We start from the raw sequence: 17,774 nt of genomic DNA on the forward strand, positions 1-17,774 counted from the left end.
ACACCGCCAAGCCTCTCAATTCCAGGCAAGCTAGGTGGGCCCTGCTTTTCACCCAGTTCAACTTCTCCCTCTCCTGCCGACCGGGGTCCAAGAATATCAAGCCGGATGTGCTGTCACACCGCTATATCCCCACGGCTACACCCTCGGACCCCGAGACCATCCTTCCCACCTTGTAGCTGGCGACAGAACTCAGCTGGAGAATAGGGAAGCAAGTCCGTGAAGCGCAGCATTCCCAGCCAAACTCCGAGGGGGCCCAGATAACCGGATGTTTGTTCTTGACGCTGTCTGCTCCTCAGTCCTGAACTGGGCTCACTCCTCCAGGCTTGCCTGCTACCCAGGCTCCCGTCGGACAGTGGCCTTTGTGTCGCAATGCTTTTGGTGGCCGGCCTTGGTACCGGACGTTTCCACGTTTGTTGCCGCCTGCACGGTCTGCAAGACTCCTTGGCAAGCTCCGCTGGTCTCCTTCAACCACTGCCTGCCCCTCACCGTTCCTGGTTTCACATTTCCCTGGACTTGGTCACGGGTCTTCTTCTGTCTGATGGCAACACCGCCATCCTGATAGTAGTGGACCGGTTTTCCAAAGCCGCCCAGATCATTCACCTCCCCAAGCTACCCTCTGCCAAAGAGACGGCCCAGCTCATGGTGCAGCACATCTTCCGGATACATGGACTCCCGGTGGGCATGGTCTTCCGACCTGCGTCCTCAGTTCTTGTCCCAGTTCTGGCAGGCGTTCTGCACGCTCATTGGGTCATCTGCCAGCCTGTCCTCTGGGTTCCACCCTCAGTCCAACAGCCAGTCAGAGCGAGCAAATCAAGCATACGCCCGCAAAACCCTCCCCTGCTCTGCCACTGGGCTCTCACCTTTCGAGTGTTCCCTGGGTTATTAGCCCCCACTCTTCCTGGAGCAAGAGGAAGAGGTCGGCATACCCTCGGCCCAGATGTTTGTCCGCCTCTGTCACCGTACCTGGAAGAGAGCCCGGATGGCTCTTCTCAAGACTACCTGCAGGTATTGACGACAAGCAGACCGTCACCGAACCCCGGTAACGCCTCGGGCTGAGGTTATGGCTGTCCATTTGAGACCTGTCCCTCCGGGTGGAGTCCCGCAAACTTTTCCCCCAAACTCGCTGAGTTCCAACGCCAGCACCCCGGTAAACCAGGTATGCGCCCAGATAGGACACCAGGTGGCGCCCCTAGAGGGGATACTGTCACACCCTGATCTGTTTCACCTGTCTTTGTTCTTGTCTCCACCCCCCTCCAGGTGTCGCCCATCTTCCTCATTATCCCCAGTGTATTTATACCCGTGTTCTCTGTTTGTCTGTTGCCAGTTCGTTTTGTTTCATCAAGCATACCAGCATTTTTTCCCATGCTCCTTTGTCTCTAATTCCTGTTTTCTATCTTTCCCGTTTTTTTACCATTCTGTCTGCCCTGATCCTGAACCTGCCTGTCATTCTGTACCTTGTCACATCACCCTGGATTACTGCTCTGGTCTACTGACCTCTGCCTGCCCTTGACCTGTCGTTGCCTTCCCCCTGTTTTTGTAATGATCTTTTGTTACTTCAAAACTGTCTGCATCTGTGTTTTCTCCTGATCCTTGACAGAGAGTAAAATCCGACTATGAGAATGAACACATTCCATACAGACAGATATGCTAAAACTTTTGGATGATATCTAATGAGACAGGACCTGTGGTGGGAATCAGAAGGTTCTGTGAGCGTTGACATCTGGATTCTCTTTCTACTGAGCCCTGACAGCTTTTTATTTCCACTACAGTGGGTGTCACAGGTAATAACAGGACTACAGAGCACTCTCATTATACGCTCAACAGGAGAGTCAAACATCACATCAGCAATGCTGTTTGGTGCATACATGAATGAGAAAGCACTGTGAAAATACAGGCTTTGGCTCTCAGAGTGCCGTGGTTCAGAACAATAGGCCATGCAAGGTCAGCAGCTATCGTCTGTAAAAACTCCACGTTCAAACCGCCTCTCCCTTTAGGGGACCAAGCAAAGAAAAGGGCTCCAGGGAGATCAATTGAGATACTTTTTAAGAACTAGAATCACTACAGTAATGCCTCTCCACCCTGTCATAACATTTGTGACTCGTTTCAGGAAACTTGGCGTATGTCATGTGTCACTACATCACAGGAGAGGCATTTAAACGTTAACTTTTTTAAAAATCAAAATGCTTTTTTTGGCAGAAATGCTTTCTGGAACATTTGCACTTTCATGTGCCTCAATAACAAATTTGTATGCCATCTGTAAATACGAATAAAATTGTTAAATTATGAGCCTAGTTGGTTTAGACGTGGAAAAAGACAGGAACCTTCCCGCTAACCACGATTGGCTGAGATAATGGATAGGTTGGACATGCCAAGAGATGAGTTTGGATTGGTCTGCATGCTTCTGTCTATAACATGAGCTGTTCAGTATGTGTAGATAATCCTTTAGAACGCTGCTGTTTTGAAAGATATCACTTAGTAGAACTGAAAAAGTGTTGCTCTCCACTTTCTGGAGGACCGAGTTTTGAAATCAGTGTAATGCCCCGTGAATTAGAGTATGATAGCTAAGGAGATGGAGAAATCTCTGGCGTTTGATTGCAAATATGCAGAGTTGAAAAGAGAACACACAGAAGGCTGTTGTATAAAACACCTGTCTCCAGATTACATTTTCAAGCTAAGGGCAACCATGGCATCTGTGACAGAGAGGGGGAAGTGTCTGTCCATGTATACGGTAAGATAGTCTAGCTAGCTACATTTTCAGATATTATAAGTTTCTAATTTTGTCACAAAGTCGTTTTCATTTCAAGTTAAAGTGTATTGTTAGCTAGCTAGCTAACGTTAGCTGTCTATCTCGCTAGCTAACATTAGGTGTAGTAATTGCTAGTTGTAGCCTATTGTTAGCTAGCTAGTTGGTTCTGCTAGTTGATCCTGGTTGGTTAGCTACCTGCAGATTCATGCAGGGTAGTAATGTTATGAGTTGGGATTAAGGTTCATTAATTATCTAGCAACATGTAAAAAAAAAAAGACTCCACTATGCAAGTAACCATTTCGCTACACCTTCTGTATCCTGTGCATGTAACAAATAAACTTTGATTTTATTTGATATAGTATGTGTTTACCAGAGACGGTAATATGAACAACATGACCTGCACCAAAATATAATTAGGATATAATGTTAGGCTAACAAGACAGTGTCTGAGTTCTAAAATTCTATGGTGGAATGCCCTGCTTTTATTTTGTCACACTCACAACCGTAAGCTATTTTCTGTAATTGACGAACCATTAACTTGTAAATAATTATCTTGCTGTGAGTCTATTTTCTTGTAATTATGAAGACAAATGACAAATGACGACGTTGTCAGCTACATGATATGGTCATTATTTGATCTGGCTAGCAAGCTAACTTAACATTAGCTAGCTAGCTAACAAGCTAGAAACAACCAAACATTGTTTAGAAAGTTAATTTTAGTTGCATGTTTTGCTAGATTGACATATACTAAATGTATTTTTAAACGGGTGGGTTTATTGGTGATAAAATACACTAGTTATGCTGTTTTGGACCACAAGGCTGTAATGCAGCCTGTAGTTTTTTGTGTTGATACTTTTTCATAACGACAATGACAAGTTTGATGTTGGACGACAATAAAATGTTGTCACTGCGACAACCAGCTTTTAGTCTTGAAAACTTTGGCTGTTTAGTACAGGGCCTCACATGTGAATCCTTAAAGAGACGGATGGTGCTAAGGCTTAAGAGGGTGTGAACGATGCTGAATGGGTGTGGACAAAGAAGAGCTCTCTGGTAGGTGTACCAAAACATTCCAGGCTCATTTTCTCAAAAGTGAGGTTACAAGTTTATCAACTTTCAAAGCAGAATTACTTTCCCATTGTCCCTCAACTGTAGTGTATGATATACTATTTTCTAGCTCTGAGTCTCTACTTTTATCAAATGTAAAAAACAAAGGTTGTTACATTTTTTTTTGCTACAGAAAACCGAATCGAGCCTGTAGGTCACATTTGGTCTAAGAAGCCATTTATAGTTCCTGATGTGGGGGTTTGGGAACTCCTTTTTCCTCCACCGTGGACAGATCTGCTGAGGAAGATGGAACAGACTGAGAAGGATAGAGGATGGAAGGAGGATGGAATATAAAGGGAGGATGGAGGAAAGAGGGAAGGTTGGAGGGAGGGAGGATGAAAGGAGAGAGGATGAAGCGAGGGAGGACAGAGGGAGGATGGGGGGAGGGAGGAGGGGGAGAATAAAGAATAAAGCAGAATAAACAACCCCATGCATAAGCAGTAAGCATCAGTGCTGAGCTGGCTGCAGAGCCTGTGTTCTCTTCTCACCCAGGCTATTTTAGCCTCCCCAGAGGCTGCATTTTACACTCACTCTGTCAAGTGTGAAGTCTAGGACAACACACACACACACACACACACACACACACACACACACACACACACACACACACACACACACACACACACACACACACACACACACACACACACACACACACACACACACACACAACTGCATTAAGACCTTCACATATTGAGGCTATTTGAGGAATCTAGGAAAAAGTGTCTCTAGTCAATGGAGTAACACGTAAAACAGAATTTATGAAAAATTCTGAATGTAAAAAAGTGACAGTGAAGTGAACATCTTGGTGCATAAGTCTTCCATTGTTTGCATGAAGACCATTTGACCTAATTGAAAGCTAAGCCCTTCCTGCCTGCTGGATGTTGTGCAGCAAACAGGCTGGAGAATAAGGAGTGCTTGTGGAAATGTTGTGGTCTGGCAAAGGCTTTAATCCCTTCAGACATAGAAACACGGAAAGGAAAGAGGCAGGAGCCAGTCTCTGACTGCCATTTACTCATTACACACACACAGGCATGCACGCACACACATACAGACGCACAGACACACAAACACATTTATAATAACAGAACATAATTATAATAATTTGTGTACTGCAAATTGAACACAATTAAGTCCAAAAAGATTACATTCCTTGATTACATCACACGATAACATACTGTGCATTCGGAAAGTTTTCAGACCCCTGGACGTTTTCCACATTTTGTTATTCGAAAATGGATTAAATAGGTTCTTCCCTCATCAATCTACACACAATATCCCATAATAACAAAATAAAAACAGATTTGTATACATCTGCAAAATAAAAAATAAAATTATTCAGACCATTTACTCAGCACTTTGTTGAAGCACCTATGGCAGCGATTACAGCCTCGAGGCTTCTTGAGTATGATGCTACAAGCTTGGCAAAACTGTATTTGGGGAGTTTTTCCCATTCTTCTCTGCAGATCTTCTCAAGCTCTGTCAGGTTGGATGGGGAGCGTTGCTGCACAGCTATTTTCAGGTGTTTCCAGAGATGTTCGATTGGGTTCAAGTCCGGGCTCTAGCTGGGCCACTCCAGAACATTTAAAGACTTGTCACTCCTGCATTGTCTTGGCTGTATACTTAGGGTTGTTGTCCTGTTGGAAGGTGAACCTTCACCCCAGTCAAAGGTCCTGAGCGCTCTGGAGCATGTTTTCATCATGGGTCTCTCAGTACATATTCATCAGTATGCACGGAGTCTCATAGCAAATGGTCTGAATACTTATGTAAATGATGTATTTCTGTTTGAAATTTTTTATACAATTGCAAAAGGTCTAAAAACCTGTTTCCACTTTGTCATTGTGGGGTATTGTGTGTAGAAAAAAACATTTTATACATTTTAGAATAAGGCTGTAATGTAACAAACTGTGGAAAAAGTCAAGGGGTCTGAATACTTTCCGAATGCACTGTATGTCTTTTTTCTTATTTGTGGGAATACAATATTGTTTTTCTGATTCCCTGTTTTGGCCCGTGGGTTGCCTGTTGCCGACAGCTGCTGTAGGGTTTTACAGGCTCCATCCGCTCCATCTTTCTTTGTTTTGGTGGCTTTATCCCGCAGTAAACAGACATGTCCTGCAGAGGTTAACATGGTACGAAACAGCCAATGGGGGGATAATGAGAGAGGGGAACGGGGTGTCATTTTATGTGTTTGAGAGCAATATTAGCACTGTCATAAGCCAAATCATGTTTCTGGGTTCAAACCTAGTCCAGAATGCCCTATTATACCTGCATGACTGTCCTTATGATTGCATTGTTAGGTTAGGAAACTCTGTCACCACCGATATATCCACAATAATTGAGAATTTCAATAAGCATTTTTCTACGGCTGGCCATGCTTTCCACCTGGCTACCCCTACCCCGGTCAACAGCACTGTACCCCCCACAGCAACTTGCCCAAGCCTTCCCCACTTCCCCAAATCCAGTCATCTGATGTTCTGAAGGAGCTGCAAAATCTGGAACTCTACAAATCAGTCGGGCTAGACAATCTGGACCCTTTCTTTCTAAAATTATCTGCAGAAATTGTTGCAACCCCTATTACTAGCCTGTTCAACCTCTCCTTCGTGTCGTCTGAGATTCCCAAAGATTGGAAAGCAGCTGCGGTCATCCCCCTCTTCAAAGGAAGGGACACTCTTGACCCAAACTGCTACAGACCTATATCTGCCTTTTTAAGGTCTTCGAAAGCCAAGTCAACAAACAGATCTTTAACCTTTACCTCTCTTATCTCACCTCATTTGCTCACATCGTATATAGATTATTTTTCTGCTGTATTATTGACTGTATGTTTGTTTTACTCCATGTGTAACTCTGTGTTGTTGTACGTGTCGAACTGCTTTGCTTTATCTTGGCCAGGTCACAATTGTAAATGAGAACTTGTTCTCAACTTGCCTACCTGGTTAAATAAAGGTGAAATAAAAAATTAAAAAAATATAAAAATTGAACGACCTGTCACTGCCTATACCCTTATGTTTACATTAGATACCCTGTCACTGCATATACCCTTATGTTTACATTAGATACCCTGTCCCTTCCTCTACCCTTATGTTTACATTATATACCCTGTCCCTGCCTCTACCCTTATGTTTACATTATATACCCTGTCCCTGCCTCTACCCTTATGTTTACATTATATACCCTGTCCCTGCCATGTTTACATTAGATGCCCAGGCACTGCCTATACCCTTATGTTTACATTATATACCCTGTCCCTGCCTATAACCTTATGTTACGTTTGATACCCTGTCCCTGCCTATACCCTTATGTTTACATTATATACCCTGTCCATGCCTATAACCTTATGTTACGTTAGATACCCTGTCCCTGCCTATAACCTTATGTTATGTTAGATACCCTGTCCCTGCCTATAACCTTATGTTACATTAGATACCCTGTCCCTGTCTATAACCTTATGTTACGTTAGATACCCTGTCCCTGCCTATAACCTTATGTTACGTTAGATACCCTGTCCCTGCCTATAACCTTATGTTACGTTAGATACCCTGTCCCTGCCTATAACCTTATGTTACGTTAGATACCCTGTCCCTGCCTATAACCTTATGTTACGTTAGATACCCTGTCCCTGCCTATAACCTTATGTTACGTTAGATACCCTGTCCCTGCCTATAACCTTATGTTACGTTAGATACCCTGTCACTGCCTATTTGTTCCTCCATTTCCAAAGAGCACAAAGCAAGAACGGGGGACATACAGTACAGAACTACTGTATATAAATAGCAACAACATTTAAACAGCTCCTATCTGTAGACATGTAAAAATAAGTCAAACTGCTGCCAGAATGTTAAACCAACAGCCTGTGAGAGAATACCACTCTCCTCTCCTCTCCTCTCCTCTCCTCTCCTCTCCTCTCCTCTCCTCTCCTCTCCTCTCCTCTCCTCTCCTCTCCTCTCCTCTCCTCTCCTCTCCTCTCCTCTCCTCTCCTCTCCTCTCCTCTCCTCTCCTCTCCTCTCCTCTCCTCTCCTCTCTCAGGACCACAGCAGGACTCCCGTGAGTATTTGAACACACTCCACTTGCAGACGGTGGGCCGGATGTAGCTAGCTAGCTGTAGCATGCAGAAGGCAGGCAGAAGCTGGAGTCATCCCAGTAGTCACACAGGAGCTCGGCTATTTTAGGAGGTCCTCCGTCTGAAGCAGCCCGCGGGTTCTTTGTTAATAGATTTGTTTACGAGTAAACACAGCCCCCTCGCATTGGCTCCCCCAGTACACAGTGTGTGGTGTGTTTGAGTGTGTTGCGTGCAGAAAGTGTGTGTTAGTTTTTCTGTATGGTGAGTGTATGTGTGTGTGTGTGTGTGTACATGAGAGACTGAGTATGTGTATATGGTGTCTGAGTGTGTTTGTGTGTGTTTAACAGATAAATGTGTGTGTGTGTGTGTGAGGTTATTGTATGGTTGACATCAGGGGGGCCGAGTATGTGTGCAGTATGTGGGTGTGTATGTGGGTATGTGCCTCTCTACTCTATGTGTGTGTAGCTCCATGGCTGTGCTGGAGCCCTGTGTTGGCCAGCCTTCAGTGGCAGTGGTAGGGTCCAGGCTGTGGGCATGCTGACATACCTGATGTAGAGGGACAGCCATGGGCTACCAGACACAGGCTAGCCCCGTTCCACAGAAATACAGCCTGATACACAACAGCTATCACATTCATCATCACTGTGGGAACCCCACATATAGGCCACGTAGAGATACTGAAGGGGAATGCATGTTATGACATAACACCAGAGAGCCGTGGTGCGTGTGGAAAGACCACTAACATACATTTCTGTGTCCATGGACTTGTAGGGCTGAGTAGTACATTGTGTGTGTGAGATAGAGAGCGAAAGAGAGAGAGAGAGAGGGGAGAGAGAGAGAGAGAGCATGCGTTAGAACAGGTGGGAGATAAGGATATAGAAAAGCAAGCGAGCACAGACATGGTGAGCCATTCCACAGACGGTGAACAAATGGTATCATGCTGTAGTTAATATGAATACAAGCCGAGAACAACCCGACAGAGGTCCACAGTTATGAGCCAGTGTCTTATTTCAGAGGTGCTGCTTTTCTTAGAAGTTTTAGTATTTTATTAGGATCCAGAACAGGTTATCAGGAAAGGTCAGGAACAATGAGAATTGGCATCTTCTTGGAAAGGAGTGGCGTATGACCCACTGTGCTCCTGCTGAGAGAAGCTGTGTGTGTGTGTGTGTGTGTGTGTGTGTGTGTGTGTGTGTGTGTGTGTGTGTGTGTGTGTGTGTGTGTGTGTGTGTGTGTGTGTGAGAGTGTGATATTAGCAGTGTGCTTTCTATGCACAGCATTATGGTGTTTGTGTGTGTGTGTGTTTGTGTAAACTCCAGTGTATACAGTAGCACTGATTGAGGGAACAGTGATGAAGGTCATTTCAGTGCCGAGGAGAAACAGATCGGTGCTAATTAGCACTCTGACTGAGAGCCCAGCATCTGTGTCTCAGCAAGCCGCAGGACACACACACACACACACGCGTGCCCCCATGCACGCACGCGCACACTGGCACACGCACACACACACACACGTGGACACACACCCACGCATGCACGAGCACACTGGCACGCGCAGACGCACACACACGCACACACTGAATCAGCCTACGTGTCACCAAGATATGCCTCTGCTCTGATGGATGCAAATCTAGACTTCTGCTGGCCATACAAACATCTCAGTTACCATCACTAATTTCCATTGAAGTCAAAAGGCGTAAGGAGCAAGAAAGTGCCTTTCCCACCACTTACTTTTCAGCATATCCACTCTCAGATCTATATCAAACCTCAGCAGTAATATCACATAGTGTTGATCATCCACGGCCCAAAGCTTGCTATGAGAAGGATCAATAGAGGATATCTGCTCTGGTGAAGAGCAGAACATTTAAAAGTAGTTCTGTTAAAATGAGTATATCCAGTATATCCAATGATTATAGATAGTTCTATACAGCAATTATCAGACAGTCACGAATCTAGTCTTTCCTAAAAACAGCCCACCTCTGCGTGTGTGTGTGTCTGTGTGTGTTTGTGTCTGTCTCTGTGTGTGTGTGTTTATGGCATAGCTCGCCTGTCTTCTGACCTTTTGTCTAGATCAGGGAAGGGCAACTTTGAAATCATCATGAGGAGCCGCAGTGACTGCGTACTCACATCCATACCCACACACACACACAGAGAGAGAGAGAGCATGCGTTAGAACAGGTGGGAGATAAGGACATAGAAAAGTAAGTGAACACAGACATGGTGAGCCATGCCGCAGACAATGAACAAGTGGTATCATGCTGTAGTCAATCTGAATACAAGCCGAGAACAACCCGACAGAGGTCCACAGTTATGAGCCCGTGTCTTGTTTTAGAGCTGCTGCTTTCCTTAGAATAATTCATATTTTATTAGGATCCTCAGCAGAACAGGTTATCAGGAAAGGTCAGGAACAATGAGAATTGGCATCTTCTTGGAAAGGAGTGGCTTTTGACCCACTGTGCTCCCGCTGAGAGAAGCTGTGAATATATGTGTGTGTGTGTGTGTGTGTGTGTGTGTGTGTGTGTGTGTGTATGTATGTATGTATGTATGTATGTATGTATGTATGTATGTATGTGTGTGTGTGTGTGTGTGTGTGTGTGTGTGTGTGTGTGTGTGTGTGTGTGTGTGTGTATGTGTGTGTATGTGTGTGTGTGTGTGTGTGTGTGTGTGTGTGTGTGAGACAGAGAGAGAGTGTGATGTGTGATATCAGTGGTGTGCTTTTTGCGAGCAACATATTTGAACGGGCCCTCTCTCGACTGCGGAGAGCCATATGGGCGTAGAGAACATGTTGCAGTTTTAAAGCAAGTTTTCTGACATTCTACACATTTGCCATGGGACAGAGAGAAGATTTCGCAATTATATAACTCATTTCATGCAATTTTACACATTTTGCCATGGAGTGGAGAGAACAGTTCTGTTTTTAACATAAATATCTGAGTGGGTGCCCCCCGGTCGGTAATTCAACCATGATTACTATAAGTTTAGAAAGCTGGCCGCTAGACTAACTTACCCCAAAAATGATATGTTAGCTGATATGGGCTAATTGAGTGACTGACAGAACAAGAGAAAAACTGTTTTCTACTAGTCTAACTCTCAACAATAAATTGAGACTACGATTTTGATTCGCGGGCCGACAAAAGGGAATGGGTCACCTATTCTAGTTAGGTTAGCGTAGCAGCCAATGACTGAGCACACTGAGCACAATGGGAAAGGCAGTGGGATATTCTAGACAGCAGTTTGTTCTATGTAGGTGGTGGGAAGTAAATGGGGAGATATTTGGTGCAGACGGAGTCATAGGCTGTGTATTTAATCTGATGCCATCGTGTTTGTCTCTCAGCGACATAGAATTACATATTCATTGAATAGGATCTCTGCTCTCTGCACTGTACGTTTACTGGGCCTGGTGGGCTGTGGACTGGATCTGATTCACACCAGTCAATCCACAGTGGAAGGAAACCAAACTCACTGCCCTCTTATCCTGGTTCCAGATCTGTCTGGATGGGCTTTAGCGAACTGTCTAACTGTCTGACCATGACTCTGATATAGGTCTAGCCTAGCGCATTAGAACAATAATTATTCTAGAGGTGTCTCCTTTTTGGGTTCATGAAATGCTCAACCTACACACAGTAAAGGCACTAATGTGGTTCAACGTACAGTATATTAATGACCTCTGTGTTTGTATCTCCGACAAACCCAACAGTGAAAGCCTGGAGCAGTCAGGTACCTTCAAGTAGTATTTTTAAAAGTCTGCTTACTTCACCACTGATTAACTAGCCATACATCACTGTGTGCTTCAGGAAACCCCTTAGAGACAGGCCTGCAGGGTGTCACGGGCAGACACTCACTCTGCTAATTACTGAAAAGAGAGACTGTACTTTAACTTGACCTAGTTGACTTCATCATTAATGTTGGCAGAAACTACTGTCTAAAGGGAGATCTCAGTCAAGGAGCGAAAAACATTTTGGCCATTTAGCTAATCCTGAACACTGAGCCAGATAGTGTTGTAAAGTGATTAATGATAAGTCTCTCATTATTTCTTAATTAATCCAGCTTTTTTGTCTCTGCATCCCAACTCTGTAGGCTATTTTACCTGAAGGCAATAAGATGTTACTAGAATGCTAACTCTCAGAACATTCAGAGGTTGATTTGAAGCATCAGGAGTCTTAGCTGGATATGAATATAATCTTTGGTGTGATGAGGATCATTTAAAGAGGCAACGAAACAATTACTTGTTATTATGGGATGATTCTGTAATCTGACAGGTTGTATATGTGATTTTTACAGCCCTCCCTAAAACTTACAATCACTTTACTGTATGACCTCTGACAAGACAATTTCTGAAACTTTCTTGAAAATGTCAAGTTTATCCAAATAGCAAATACTGTATACTGTCTGTCTGGTTACTGCTGATTTACAGTGCATTCGGAAAGCATTCAGACCCCTTGACTTTTTCCACATTTTGTTACTTTACAGCCTTATTCTAAAATTATTCTAAAAAAAGTTTTTCCTCATCAATCTACACACAATACCCCACAATGACAAGGCAAATCAGGATTAGACATGTTTGAAAATGTATAAAACAGAAAAAAACAGAAATACCTTATTTACATAAGTATTCAGACCCTTTACTATGAGACTCGAAATTGAGTTCAGGTGCATCCTGTTTCCATTGATCATCCTTGAGATGTTTCTACAACTTGATTGTAGTCCACCTGTGGTAAATTCAATTGATTGGACATGATTTGGAAAGGCACACACCTGTCTATATAAGGTCCCACAGTTGACAATGCATGTCAGAGCAAAAACCAAGCCATGAGGTCGAAGGAATTGTCCGTAGAGCTCCGAGACAGGATTGTGTTGAGGCACAGATCTGGAGAAGGGTTCCAAAAAATGTCTGCAGCATTGAAGGTCCCCAAGAACACTTTGTCTTTGATCAATCTTGGCCTCAATCATTCTTAAAACTTTGGAACCACCAAGACTCTTCCTAGAGCTGGCCGCCCAGCCAAACTGAGTAATCGGGGGAGATGGGCCTTGGTCAGGGAGGTGACCAAGAACCAGATGGTCACTCTGACCGAGCTCCAGAGTTCCTCTGTGGAGATGGGAGAATCTTCCAGAAGGACAACCATCTCTGCAGCACTCCACCAATCAGGCCTTTATGGTAGAGTGGCCAGACAGAAGCCACTCCTCAGTGAAAGGCACATGACATTCTGCTTGGAGTTTGCCAAAAGGCACCTAAAGACTTTCAGACCATGAAAAACAAGATTCTCTGGTCTGATGAAACCAAGATTGAACTCTTTGACCTGAATGCCAAGTGTCAAGTCTGGAGGAAACCTGACACCATCCCTATGCTGTGGGGATGTTTTTCAGCGGCAGGGACTGGGAGACTAGTCAGGATCGAGGCAAAGATGAACTGAGCAAAGTACAGAGAGATCCTTGATGAAAACCTTCTTCAGCACGCTCAGGACCTCAGACTGGGGTGAAGGTTTACCTTCCAGCAGGACAACGACCCAAAGCACACAACGAAGACAACGCAGGAGTGGCTTCTGGACAAGTCTCGGAATGTCCTTGACTGGCCCAGCCAGAGCCTGGACTTGAACCCGATCTAACATCTTGGGAGTGACCTGAAAATAGCTGTGCAGCAATGCTCCCCATCCAACCTGACAGAGCTTGAGAGAATCTACAGAAAATAATTGGAGAAACTCCCCAAATACATGTGTGCCAAGCTTGTAGTGTCATACCCAAGAAGACTTGAGGCTGTAATCGCTGCCAAAAGGTTCTTCAACAAAGTACTGAGTAAAGGTGAAAACCTGCTCCAGAGCTCTCAAGACCTCAGACTGGGGTGAAGGTTCACCTTCCAACAGGACAACGACCTGAAGCAAACAACCAACACAAAGCAAGAGACCTGAAAATAGCTGTGCAGCGACGCTCCCCATCGAACCTGACAGAGGTGTGCCAAGTTTGTAGCGTCATACCCAAGAAGACTCAAGGCTGTAATAGATGCTAAAGTAAAGGGTCTGAATATTTTTGTGATATTTCTTTTTTGTTGTTGTTGTAATAAACCTGGAACATTTTCAAAAAATCTGTTTTTGCTTCGTCATTCGTGCTTCGTCATTATGGGTTATTGTGTGTAGATTGATGAGGAAAAAAGGGTCTGTAATGAGGCTGTAATGTAACAAAATTGAAAAAGTCAAGGGTCTGAATACTTTCCGAATGCACTCTATATGCCCTTTTAATGTCACATTCAGATTTGCGTTTTGATCTACAGCTGAGGCCAAGAGTTATTTTAGCATTTCAATTATTTATCTATTTAAACTCCTTCTGAAAAATACATAGTGTTATAACTTATAACACTGTTTCAGACTCCCATCTACTGTGTCTGGTATCCCATGTAAACCAAAGCCAGTGGAGTGGACAGTACGAGACAGACTCTGATCTGGACCGGGGGTGAGTTACGACGGGAGATACAGCACAGGGTGTCATATGTGTTCAGATCCAGGGTTAGAGGGAGTGGAAGGAACAGGCAGGAACAGGCAGGTGGCTTTTGTATTTTCAGGTCAGACTGGCTCTGTAGGTAGAAAGCTGGGATCGGGAATCTGTCACTCACTTTTAGGGAGGAGGTGAGACGTTACAGTGTAGCAAGACATGACATATTAACATCTCAGTCACCTGATTACTCTCTAAAATGAAAAGATCAAAAAGAGATGTCCTGTACAGAGCCTCTTAGCACATGCAGTACAGCACATCTACTGTACAACACAGCCGTCTGTAGTTGGGTAAGGGGCGTCTTTGGAGTGGGAGCACAGAATCAGTTAAGTGAGTTTGAGATTGAGTGCCAGAGGCGTTCAACATGAGCTGAATGCCATTTCACGGCTATAAGTGAGGAGCGTCAGATGCTGCCAAGGGGAGCAGAGAGGAAGCGAGGGGGGAATGCAGGGGGAGGGAGAGGAGAGGAACGTCGAGGGTAACGGCAGTCTGAGTGCAGTTTAATTATGAGGCATGTGGTAGTGATCTGGAGAGTGCCCAGGTGTATTGTGGGAGGACAGGCTGTCACCTATCTGTTGCCGCCCTCACGTCGCATTGGCGACATGGGCACAGTTCAGAAAGCATGCATGAAAACACACGCACACGCACACACACACACAGTTGTATAATCACACAGGTAAGGACTGCAAATGACAACAGCAGGAATCACAGCTTCTTTTGCTCTTCACACAAATCAGAAGAACAAAGAATCCTACCTTTTCATAACCACATTAAGGAACTGATACAGATGCCAGACAGGTGGACAGGATACAGCAGGAGATGACAAGAGATGTGGGACTGTAGGACTCTGACAGTGTCATTGCATCAAATATTGTTATCAGGAAACAACTAGTCTCTGGTGATATATTTAGTTCTAGGTGCTGAGATTAGGAAACAACAAATGCATGTGTGTAGATATAGGTTATAGTCCTTTATCCATTTCAAAAACCTACACCATGACAGGATTTTCTTTATTTTTTTAACATTAAATGTCAAAAAGAGAAAGCCTCTGATGTCACATTTTAAAATAGTCATACTTTATTTCATAAACAATTATTGAAATTCATCTTAGGTTGACACATACACAGCAAACATACAAAATGCTCTTAAATAAGAAAACAACCATATGGGCATTCCTGTCTTGTCCTTGAGGAAAGGTTAATGCAAAACTTCTGCGCAAAGATGCATGATTACGAACTATGCGGCAAACCGACAGCATTGAATTCTCAATGAATTCTCTGAAAGACAATCAAATGAAACAGCATTGCCAAAAGCTCTGAAGTCCATAGCTGTTTTCAGACACCGTTTCATTATTGGCAGCATCTGCTAGCTAATGGTAATGACAGAGGGGGTAGTTCGAACATTAACAGTGTCGTTCAGTTGATATATTAGTCATCTTACAGTGGAGGCTGATATGCCATTCACTTATATTTGCTGAAAAGTATTTTGGACAAAGTGTGAAGGGAAACAATTCATTTTAAATGACTATGAATAATTTAAGTGAATGAATAAGTATGACATTCGGTCCATTATGGAAACAGTGATACCTTTGCTCATTTGGGTAGACTATAGAGTATTGAAACACAATCAAACATAGCAAATATTTGGCAAGAAAATGATATAGGCCTACACTACTGTGCAAAGAATTACTGCTTTTCTAGTTCTAAAAAAACAAGCTTTAATTTCTCTACCAAATAACAACACTACAACCACAGAGAATCACACAATATTCCATTTGTATATGATTCTTCGTAGATCATATTTCCATTAGAAATTATTTTGTTAAGAATACAGAAAATGCACACATCACAAAAGCCATTCACATACAGGTATGTAATGTATATGAACACACAGGCCATGTATTGTATTGCAGCAGGTAAAAATGCAACATTCGCGGACCCAGTTTCCTTGTCCCTGAACAGAAGGTTCACCATGTCTCTGTACAGGATGTGTCATCTCCCCTTCCCACCAGTGAAGAAGAAGCTACTATCAGTAAGACTCTAAGGGCAGATGGGTGAAGAAGAAGACCTGTTTGTCCCGATGACAAACACGAATGTGCTGTGCTGTGTTTCTATGTGCTGTGCCTGAGACAAACTGTGCAAACACTACTGTGTAACCTACTACGGTAGTGGTGATGCTACTGTACTTCTCCAGGACAGGACAGGCTGTAAGTACAGACATTAGCCGGGCAGTGACGGACAAAGGTAGATATGGTGGTCACTGTGACTCATAAAGGACTTTTGACCTATAGAGAACTGTAAACAGTAATGTCCCTTTACATACATTGAGGAGACAATGGGGACTGGAGCTGAAATTCTTCCCTTCCCTTCCCCCCAGACCAGACCCACCGACTGTCCTTCTGACGAAACAGAAAAGTTGTGACCCAAAGTGCTATTTTTTGCTGCAAAGTTGGTTTTTGTGCTAGCTAGTTTGAATTCCAGAAAACAGTCTCTGATATCCGGAGGATGGCTCAAATACTGAGAGTTCTGCTGTTATGAGGTTACCAAGGAGTAGACCATACTGGAAGACAAGAGAGGAGGAAAAACACAAGATAACAAATCAATGACTGAGACAACAGTACATGATTGGACCAAACCGTAAAAACAAAAAACAATAACTATCAACAGTACCAAAAATGATCCCATTTAAAACTGATCCACTGGAATTAATAAGCATTCAAGAAAGGAGCATTCAAGTGTATGTTAAAAGTGTTTCAGAAACAACTGATTAATCCATGTGTGGTATAGTAGTGTGTTCAGTCTTTTTTATGACCCATGCCTGGGTGCCTGCCAGATTCACTGATATTTGTTTGTGTTTCTTTATTTGAAGTTGCAATTAAAAGAGCCCTTTAATGTTCTGCATATAGCCTTCTCAACTACAAAGGATAAACATTTTGCCTATTCAAAACACGAGCAAATAAATAAGCGCAAGAAATTGATGTGAGGCCGCTGCAGTTATGCTTGATTAAGCTTGTCAATAAACCAAATTTAAATATTGAATATTAATTTGGTGATCTGGGCTCGAACTAAGAGGTATGTCTATGTCTTAGCGGGGACAACACTGCTCATGAAATATACGATTTGATGGTTTAATAAAGTAAGGACAGTCCTAGAGTTTTGTTCTTTACAAACTATTAGTCATGTTAGCCTAATAACATTTTGTGAGCTGCTCAGACAAGCCTAGATATCCCAGATGCCAATACTTAACATTTGTTCTTAGCCTTAGGTAAATAAACATCTTCTAAAATAATTCAGCTTCCTAGCTAACTGTAGCTTATTTACTGCTTTAACTAATCATGATCACTTAGCTTCTCCCAAATTGAGAAATTTGCATTCATTCTGGTATCCTCTGG

General features: G+C 43.4%; 1 protein-coding gene across 2 annotated transcripts in view; it reads right to left on the reverse strand.

Moving 5' to 3' along the window:
• Positions 1-15,437: 15,437 nt before the first annotated feature.
• The window catches only part of LOC109900792 (protein cornichon homolog 3), a 48,278-nt gene continuing 45,941 nt past the window's right edge, over positions 15,438-17,774 (reverse strand). For both annotated transcript variants that reach the window (XM_020496614.2, XM_031837247.1), the window contains one exon: positions 15,438-16,942. In XM_020496614.2, the coding sequence (XP_020352203.1) occupies positions 16,915-16,942 (28 nt within the window). In that variant the 3' untranslated portion in view covers positions 15,438-16,914. The remainder of the gene's footprint in view (positions 16,943-17,774) is intronic.

This window comes from Oncorhynchus kisutch, linkage group LG12 (assembly GCF_002021735.2).
Source record: "Oncorhynchus kisutch isolate 150728-3 linkage group LG12, Okis_V2, whole genome shotgun sequence".
Classification (NCBI taxonomy): Eukaryota; Metazoa; Chordata; class Actinopteri; order Salmoniformes; family Salmonidae; genus Oncorhynchus; species Oncorhynchus kisutch.